Source organism: Balaenoptera musculus, chromosome 3, assembly GCF_009873245.2.
Source record: "Balaenoptera musculus isolate JJ_BM4_2016_0621 chromosome 3, mBalMus1.pri.v3, whole genome shotgun sequence".
NCBI lineage: Eukaryota > Metazoa > Chordata > Mammalia > Artiodactyla > Balaenopteridae > Balaenoptera > Balaenoptera musculus.
The window spans coordinates 34821581-34831811 of NC_045787.1; the positions used below are offsets into that span (position 1 = coordinate 34821581).

Below are 10231 nucleotides of genomic sequence, written 5' to 3' on the forward strand. Positions count from 1 at the left end.
TTGGGACTGACATATATACATTGCTATAAAATAGATTAATAATAACCTGCTGTATAGCACAGGGAACTCTACTCAGTACTCTGTAATGGTCTACATGGGGAAAGAATCTTAAAAAAAAAAAAAGTGGATATATATATGTATAACTGATTCACTTTGCTGTACACCTGAAAACTAACACAACATTGTAAATCAACTATACTACTCCAATAAAAGTTTTTAAAAAAAGAAAACCATCCATGATCCCCCTATTAATAAAATAACTATTCTAAACATTTTGGTGTATATCTTGCCAGATTTTTTCCCATGCAAATGCATATTTGTGTTTTTCCTCGCTTGTTCTATATTGAGCAACTTTCCATGTTCGTAAATAAAGATCAACGTGGTTATTTTGATAGCTGCATGGTGTACCATTAGAGAGATAGATGAACCACACTTTAACCATCTCTCTTGCTGGACGCTTAAGCTGTTCCCAGTGTTACAGAAGTCTTCTTACACAAGCAATCTTGTACATGTGTCAGATTATTTCTTTAAGATTAATTGCCAAAAGTGAAAAGGGTGGGTCAAAGGGTGTGATCATTTTAAAGACTCTCAAGACGTAATACCAAACTACAGTCCAGAACCATATTACCAGCTAGCCCTCCCACCAGCAGCACCTTGCAGTGCCCGACTCTCCATGGCTTTCCAACAATCCAGACCCACCGAGCACTGGTGTTTCCTCTACTGGTACATGGTGTGCCAGGCACAGACAAAGTCAAATCAGATCAAACAGCCCACGCAAGGAAGGGGGTAGGAGGAAGAAACAGATGAGGAGTCAATATTTATAGGTAAATGTGCTGAGATTATAGTACAGAGAATACACAGAAACTGGATGTCATCATCTTCCTGGGACAGGTGTCATAGAAGGCTTCCTGGAAGAGGTTGGTTCTGAGGCTGGCCTTGAAGACTCATCTGACATTAACTGAGTAAAGAACAGGAAGGAGTGATGAGCCAGAGAGAGGAAATAATCCAGGTAGATCCAGGTAGAGGAAAGATCCCAGGCATGAATGTCCTGTACCTTTTCAGTGAACAGCAAAATGTTCTGTAACGGTTAGACCACAGGGTGCATGGGGAGGTGGTTAGGAGCGGTGGGCCATGAGGCTGAAGAGGTAGCTTGGGCCTGATCAAGAGGGGCTCTGTCGGCTAAATAAAGGTGATTTAACTTTATCCAGAAAACTGGATAAAGCTCACCAAACTGAAACCTCCTTGGGAGGCAGGAGTTGGCATTAAAACCTGTACATGGTAGAGTCACACTGATCTAAGGGACCAGCATGGATGTTGAACTCAAAAATTGCTGTTTGTCACTACTCCTGAGGAGCTTTCTGAGCTGGAAATAGCCACTTAACCTCTGTGTCTAGTGAAATAGAGGGACTAGCTTCCTTCCAGTTCTAAATAGCTATGAACTCAGGCACATTCTTTGACTTTTTTTTTTTTTTTTTTTTCCAGAAAAGGTGGCCATTAAGATCCTGGACAAGACCAAGTTAGACCAGAAAACCCAAAGGCTCCTATCCCGCGAAATCTCCAGCATGGAAAAACTGCACCATCCCAACATCATTCGCCTTTATGAAGTCGTGGAGACTCTATCCAAGCTGCACTTGGTGATGGAGTATGCAGGGGGTGGGGAGCTCTTTGGGAAAATCAGCACCGAAGGGAAGTTCTCAGAACCAGAAAGCAAGCTCATCTTCTCCCAGATTGTGTCTGCCGTGAAGCACATGGTGAGCGGGGCGAGGAGGGAGCGTCTTGCTCCCATTCTACCCACAATGGGAGCGTGGGGCTTTAGTTTACCATCATCTAAGCACCCCTGAAGGCTTTAGTCCTACAAGGGCAGACAGCAGTCCCTTCTGTGAGAGTCAGATGTCTGGCTGGGATTGTGCTCCCTGCCTCCGAAGCAATGCCCAGGGATCTCCAGTTACACGGCAGCCTCCTGGCCTCTGCGGAAGTTGGCAGGAGTCACTCTGAGCAGCCGGATGACCATCACCCCCTCCTTGGCCACACGCATTCCTCCAACCCCGTCATCCACTACTCGGAGAGCTGGCTTCTCACTGCTTCTTGGCCTTGCCTCCCTAATTCTGTGTTTAGGATGCCCTCTCCCCTCTTTTCACATCTCACATCCCCAATCCCATCCACACGTCGTGACCCAGCTCAATTCTGTCTCTCTCTGTGAAACTTTCTTCAATCTTCGGTCAGCCCGCGCTGATCTTCATGCCTTTGGTGAACCCCACTAGCTCTTGCCGCCTCTGTGCTCAACACATTAACACTTGCTTGTGTCATTCTTATTTTAGTTCTCTGATTATGTCTTTAGATAAATCTGGACTCTGTAAGCATACTCCCCAGTTCCTCCATGAACTGGTTCTCCTGTGCCCTCCCTATTGTTGGTTGTACTGCTGGGCACACAGGAGGAATCTGACTTGCAGACCTGATGACCACTTGTACCACTCTGTTAGTGCAAAGGTTTTGGCTGCCCTCTTTGCCCAGCTCTCAGTCCAATTGGCAGGAAGAGACACTTGTCTGGTGTCTGTATTAGTTGAGAGGCTGTTTCTAGTTTGCTCCTCTGTTCAGATGTCGTGAGACAAGAACTGGGATCAATGAGCTCCTGGCCAAATTATTAGCAGGTTACTAGTGACCTAAGGGGCCCAAGATAGCAGCTGGGAGGGAGGGGGGAGGAAAAAGAAGTGAGCAGGGAGAACCTGAGTGTGATGGTAGTGGCTGTTTCCGACCTGTGGTTGTCATCTAAGTGGCCCTGTGCTGGGGTGAACTTTCCCTGGGCCAGGGAATAAGCCAGACCCATACCAAGCAATGGGGCAGATGGGCAGAGTCTTGCACATTCTACTTGGAAAAGAGATCTGGTGGGAGAGCAGAAGAGGATCCAGCAGGAGAGGATGCAGACTGAGTCTTCTGAGGCTCTACACCCTGACCTTTCTCCTAGCTCTCTGGTCTCCAAAAAGAGGAAGGGTGAACGATAGACATAGATCCAAATTTTATCGGGTTTGTTTGCTCTGTGCCAGGACCATGCTGAATGCTATAGATACAGCATCACATACAGTTCTCACAACAGCCTTATGAGGCGGTTCTCAGTGTCCCATTTTACAAAGAAGGAAGGCGACACTCACATACACAGCTGGTATAGTTGAATCTAGAATTAACCAAGATGTCAGGCTCCAAAGCCTGGATTCTTGCCACAGGAGATCCAGCCGGAAAAGTGACATTAAACCATTTCCCAAGAGCCCTTGGCACTAAACTGGTCAAGGGTCTTCAAGGTTGTCTGGATCCAGAATTCAAGGGTAGGGATTGGATCTGCTGCCAGAACCTTGCCCAACATAGTATCCTCCCTTCTATTGAATTCTATAGCGATAAAGGAGCCCACCCAAAGGAGCAGGGGTGTGGAGTTGGGGGAGGGCTCCTCACCTTCTTGGGGTTGGCCCTACTCAAGAGATTGCTCAGCCAGAAAAACCCATACATGGTCTCAGAAACGAAGGATTACAGTTTCACTGTGTTTCACAAGATCTGGGTCTTACTTCTGGCCCTAATTCCTGAGTCCACGTGTGTGGGACAGACTCCAACCCTCACCCCACAGAACAGAACCTTTGGTCTGCTTGGAGGGTGTGGGCTTTACACTGGACTAAAAGTTATGACAGGGCAGCTCTCAAGATCTGAGGTTTGACATGACTTAAGTTGATCTCCATTGAATTTCTGTTGTTACGCCGTTATCACCTCATTGTTTCAGAGCAACTGATGCATCTTTAATGTTGGTATTTTACTTTGAAAACGATGACTTTTTCCCCGTTTGTCTTCTTTCCACAGCATGAAAACCAAATTATTCACAGAGATCTGAAAGCAGAAAATGTGTTCTATACCAGTAATACTTGTGTGAAGGTGGGTGACTTTGGATTCAGCACAGTAAGTAAAAAAGGTGATATGCTGAACACTTTCTGTGGGTCTCCTCCCTACGCGGCGCCCGAACTTTTTCGAGACGAGCATTACGTCGGCGTTTATGTGGATATCTGGGCCTTGGGGGTGCTTCTGTACTTCATGGTGACGGGCACCATGCCATTTCGGGCAGAGACCGTGGCCAAACTGAAGAAGAGCATCCTGGAGGGCACGTACAGTGAGCCTCCGCACGTGTCAGAGCCCTGCCTCCGGCTCATCCGGGGCGTCCTCCAGCAGGTACCCGCCGAGAGGTACGGAATCGACTCCATCATGAACAATGAGTGGATGCAAGGAGTGCCGTACCCCACCCCTTTGGAGCCTTTCCAGCTGGATCCGAAACATTTGTCAGAAACCAGCACCCTCAAAGAAGAAGAAAATGAGGTTAAAAGCACTTTAGAACACTTGGGCATTACGGAAGAGCATATTCGGAATAACCAAGGGAGAGATGCCCGAAGCTCCATCACAGGCGTCTATAGAATCATTTTGCATAGAGTCCAAAAGAAAAAGGCTTCGGAAAGTGTCCCAATAATGATACTACCAGACCCTAAAGAGAGGGACCTAAAGAAAGGGTCCCGTGTCTACAGAGGCATAAGACACACATCCAAATTTTGTTCAATTTTATAAATTGCATTAGACTGCTGGTAATTAACCAAGATCATTGTTGCTGCTTTTAAATTTTTTCACCAACTTGAGTGGAGACATTTTTGTAATTTTTAAATAAATTTAAATTTAAGATATGCATTTCCCCTCTGCCGCCCCGCCCCCCCCAAAAAAAGTCTATTAGCTCAGATTCTGGCTTGGTTTGTCATCTCATCTTGTTTTCAAACTCTAACATTCACTCAGTTAATCGAGAAATGCTTATGCAGTGCCTACCATGTGCCAGGCACTGTTTAAGGTACTGCAAAATAAAAAATAGGCCAGGTCCTTCCTCTCCTGTGCAGGATAGTCTAGTCACTACTGCAATTTGTCCTGAGGCTGTAACTGGACTCATACCTTCCTTCCTCCATCAACCATTGTAAATTTCCCTCGGCTTTGGCCAGCATTTCGGCTGGTCTAGATTGGGTGGTATGACCCAGACCTTTAGCATCAAAGGATCTGAACCCTTAGGTGCCTTGCTCTTGTTGGCTCAGGGTTGCTGCAATTGCCTCTTCACCATCATTATGAGGCTCTAAAGTAACGCTCTTGGGTTCAGACATAACTCCTCTTTAGCTCCTTACGAAAATCAGGGTCAGTAATTCCCACCACTGTAATAGCTCCTTTCTTTGCCTGCTTGTCACCTGGCATGGGGATCCCAAAGTGACCATGTGGTAGCCATAGATCTCAATTCACTGGACCCCTACTGGGTCTCCCGGTAGAAGCATCCCCCTGCCCCCCAGGATTGAAAACCTCTAATCTAGCCAAGCCGAGACTGTAGCAAAGAGAAGTACAAATTCTTCAAGTGGGTCCCTGATTGTGATGGTAAGAAAAGTCAATCATGCTTCTACCCAGTGGTTCCCAGACCTGTGTATTTTAACAGCAGGGGACACGTATCTATGAGCCATTGTTAAATCATGTATACTGAATCCTGGGGGATAGCACCCCAGCCCTGCAGGGTGCTGCCCTATAACCGGTGCCTTAGCTGAGCCACTCCATCCATCTATGCTGGCTGCTTCTGGTGTTGAGGTATATAGTAAGAGGGGTACATCCCATGGTCATGTGCCCGTTGCCCACACGGCTTTTACCAAAACTGTGGTCCTTGAGGCAATGTTATGTAATATATGTGATAATGGACCAGGTATTCTCTAGGACCTAGCATGATTGTATTGGAGGATTCACTGAAGGCAGGAAAGGTGAACCTATATCGTGAGTAGATGTCAATTCCATAAGGATGAATCACTGCTGTGTTCGTCTGAATTTATGACTCTGTGGATCCGATAATGCCCAGCTCATGAGGAGACAGCTCCATTTGCTTGGTCCCTCAGTGACCCATAATCAGGTGCTCAGTCTCTCCTAGAGCCTAGAAACACACCAAGAGCCTGAGTAGTTCTCTGCTGCAGAAAGCATGGCCTCACTCCAGGACCCTGCAGGGCTGTGCTGTAACCTTCTACAGCGGTTGCCAAAGAAAGACTCCACACCGTATTCTTAAGCACCATGTAGACAGTCAGAGTAGCAATGCAGTTTGCACTGAAGCCTGAAACTGCTGTAGATTTTTTTTCTGTAGCATCCACTTGAAACCAGCAGTCCCGACAAACGGGTTAGAGGAATATGTCAAGTATAATACATGTGCTTCCAAAACCCAGATAGGCCTACTAAACCCTGTGCCTCTATCTCAGCACTAAGGGGTACAAGGTGCAACATATGTAGGCGTGCCTCAGGTCATTGGTCCTCTAAACACTTCATCAGTGTGGCCAGACCCCTGAATCTTCATGGAGCTTATCACCCACACTCTGGCACACATAAGTCTTAGTAGGGCATCTGGAGGACTCGCCACTTCCTGATGCCACATCCACCTAGCATGCTGTCACATGGACCAGCATATGTTCTGCAGAATGTCAAGATGAGGAAGGTCCTTTTAGACTATCTTGTGACATAGAGCAGGAGGCTTAACATCGCCTAGGGGCAATAGAGTAAATGAGAATCTCTGTCTATCCCAAAAAAACCACAAACTGCTTTTAATCCTCCTTTCTGGTGGAAAATGAGAATGAATTTTCCCCCCAAAATAGCTGCATATCAATGCCAGAGTCTCTGCGTAAAGATCCACATCCAGCATGGCAGCTAAAACTGACTGAGACAAACACTGGTCCACCAACATCCTCCGTTCACCATCTGCTCTTTTAAGGAGGCTGATGGGTAAATTAAGTAAGTTCAATGAGGTTATGATGGAGCCCATTACCTCTGTGTCCCACTGATAGCTGCATTTCCTCATGTGACTGCTTATGATTTATTAACATGGCTGGGGAGAGGGTACACTTTCAGAGGTTTCCATGTGCCTCCTCCTCCCAAAGCGGCTCTTACTCCACACATTAGGGGTCTAAATGTATTTATCCCAAATAGGTACTTGGAGACGAGGGAAAGGACCCCAAGGTGACATCCCCATTGTGAGACAGACTTTGGCCAGAACTCCATCCATCAGCTGGTTTCCATAGGCCACCCCTCCCATCTACACATAGGGCCATAATGGTACTCAGGGTTCTCTGGTGTCCATTTCACTTTACACTTTTTATCCAAAAGTCCTTAAACTTTCTGGGTATGCATATCATATATACTTGTGGCAGTAGGGCCTTCCTTCAAGAAGTCCTGGCCTCCCCCTCACTGTGCACTGGATCTGTAAAGTAACTCAGATCTGGAACCATAATTTTCTCACTGTGACAGGCTACACCAGACTTCTGCTCACCAGCTTGCCTGAAGGCCCTTGGGCTTTCAGTGTGCCTTGAGCTGATAGTTGGCTGACTTAAACCTGTCATTTTTTCCCCTCAGGCTTCCAAAACAGTTAACAAAAGCTAGCCAAATCCAGAGGCTTTATCATCGCCCCATCCCGTTCAGGTGCCGCATGGTCCAGTATTCCATCTCCCCCCTCTACCTCTAGACGACAGCCTCAGTAGTAACTGTGCTGCTCCTGCAAGCCAGGGCTTGTCCGCACCCTCTTACCAACAGCACATTAGTGTTCTATTGATGTCTTAACAAATTACCTCAAATGTAGTGCCTTAAAACAACACAAATTTATTATCTGACAGTTCTGTGAGACAGAAGTCCATCGTGGGTCTCATTGGGCCAAGAGCAAGGTGGCCTCAGGGCTGGGTTCCTTTCTGAGACTAGGGGAGAACCCATTTCCTTGCCTGTACCTGCTTCTAGAGGTGGCCCGTATTCCTTGGCTTGTGGTCCCCTTCCTCCATCTTCAAAGCCAGCAATGGGCCATCTCTTCGCTCAACCTTGTATAGTGACATCTCCCACTGATCACAGCCCAGAAAGGCTCTCTTCTTTTAAGGGCTCCTGTGGTTAGGTTGGGCCTATCCAATCTCCCCATCTCAAGGTCCTCAAGCTTAATCACATCTGTTTTTGCCATGTAACACAACATATTCACAGGTCCCAGAGGTGGAGATCAGAGGTGGGAATCATTCTGCCTACTACAAACAGCAATGGGGTTTTTGCCATGACTGGTCAGTAAACCTGCTCCAACCACCTAGCCTGAGGGTCTGCTTTATAGGGCTGTTCTGGGTACCAATTGTATTAGCCTGGATTCTCCAAAAGAACAGAGCCTGAGACAAGAGTTTGCATGTAAGTCATCTATTTAGGAAATGATCCCACGATGCAGGAGTGAAAAATAAGAGGCAAGCCAATATAAGGATGTGTTGCCAAATTGGCTGTAGGCAACTGGTAGTTGCTTCAGCAGGATCTTCTGAGGCACCTTCTGGAATGCTTCTCAGAACTGTCTGCCCAGGGGAATGAAAGGAGGAAGCATTTATCTACCAGCAAGTAAGTGTCCACTATTGTTAAGGGTGGCCCCATGGGAACTTAACTTCTCTGCCCTTCTGGGCCATGATATTATGAGTTCCGAATGACTTCTATGGGCACCCGCAACACAGAGACCGAAATGAGGGGTGTGTAGCAGGAATCCGGAGGGAGGTACTATCATATTCTCTGAGATCCTGGTCAAAGACTGCATGGAAGCAATTGCCACAAATGTGGCTGGAGTAGAAGGCAGGGCAAAGAAGGCCTCAAGTGGGCCCAAGGTTTCTGATGCATAGATCAAAGGCTCTAAGGCTGGAATAAACTTGGCATGTTTGAGGAACGGAGAAGGCAGGGTGGATGAAAACATAGTAGGCCTTGGTGGGTGTGGTACCGAGCTGAAGTAGGCAGGGGCCAGATCCCTCAGGACTTTGCAAGCTTGAATAAGGAATTTGATACATAGGGTGAGAAGTGCTTACTACTAAGGTAGTCCAGGCAGCCTTCAGGGAGGAAGCAGATCTTGAGCTGAGACCCCAAAGATCAACAAGGTTTTGCTAAGATGGGTTGGAGGTGCTAGTTTAATAGTAATGTAAAAAAACCTGGAGGCAAAGGGAAGCTTTTGCAAAATTAGATCAAAACTTTCATTATTTTTACTGTAGATGCCTGCACAATGATGAAATAAGACAAAAAAAGTAAAAGGTGAATTCCTTGTTTTTCACTTCTAAACATTTAAAATGAAAATGCATTTTTTATAATTATAAGCTAGAACCCCGATATATAAACTTCCTGAGGATTGGTATTCATAATCTTCATCTCCACAGTACCACGCTTGTAACAGTTTGAGGAGAGAAAAAAAAAAAAAAAAATCACAGGTCAACTATTTCCTTCCACCACCAATTAGGAAAAAAATAGGAAGAGAAGTTGCTAGAAATTTTAAAGAAAGTGTTCACTTTTATGTCAAGATTACACAGCTGGGGCTTCCCTGGTGGCGCAGTGGTTGAGAATCTGCCTGCCAATGCAGGGGACACGGGTTTGAGTCCTGGTCTGGGAAGATCCCACATGCCGCGGAGCAACTGGGCCCGTGAGCCACAGCTACTGAGCCTGCGCGTCTGGAGCCTGTGCTCTGCAACAAGAGAGGCCGCGATAGTGAGAGGCCCGCACACCGCGATGAAGAATGGCCCCTACTTGCTGCAACTAGAGAAAGCCCTCGCACAGAAACGAAGACCCAACGCAGCCATAAGTAAATAAATAAATAAATAAATAAATAAAATTTGAAAAAAAAAAAAAGATTACACAGCTGTAAATTGTTTAAAGATCCTGTTACATTCCTTGCTCTCTTCACTTCCACTTTAGTGTGCCAGGACATTTCAAACAGCAGACAAGAGATAAAGTGTTTCAAGTAAGTCACAGGAGTGAGATCAAAAGGAGCTGTTGCATCTGTTTGAGTTGTCTAGCATTAATCTTAAACAAACTCATCACTGTTTATGAAATAAACAAAACCCAGAAGGTGGAAAAAAAAAAAAAGTGCACAAATTCCCAAAATGAAGAGGGGAAGGAGAGAATCCTTAAAGCCATATGAATCAGGATCCTAGAATTTGTAGAATTAGAGAGCATTGGCCTCACCTTCTAAATGACCCAGAGATATTGGAGACTGGCCCAGAAAATAAAAGAAATTATTACTAAGTACTGAATCTAGACATGACAGCATTATAAAACAGCTGATCAGTACTAGAAAATAATCTGGTTTAATTCCCAATTCATACAGTCCTAAGAGTTCACAGGGATTGAGGTTATCTGGTCCAATATTACTGCCAGTGCAGAAATTCTCTCTGTAAAACCTCTG

At 45.9% G+C, this 10231-nt stretch overlaps 1 protein-coding gene across 2 annotated transcripts in view; it reads left to right on the forward strand.

Annotated features, from left to right (window-relative positions):
- The window catches only part of NIM1K (NIM1 serine/threonine protein kinase), a 76786-nt gene extending 72086 nt beyond the window's left edge, over window positions 1-4700 (forward strand). For both annotated transcript variants that reach the window (XM_036846881.1, XM_036846882.1), the window contains 2 exons: window positions 1483-1751; window positions 3838-4700. In XM_036846881.1, the coding sequence (XP_036702776.1) occupies window positions 1483-1751; window positions 3838-4587 (1019 nt within the window). In that variant the 3' untranslated portion in view covers window positions 4588-4700. The remainder of the gene's footprint in view (window positions 1-1482; window positions 1752-3837) is intronic.
- Window positions 4701-10231: the final 5531 nt, after the last annotated feature.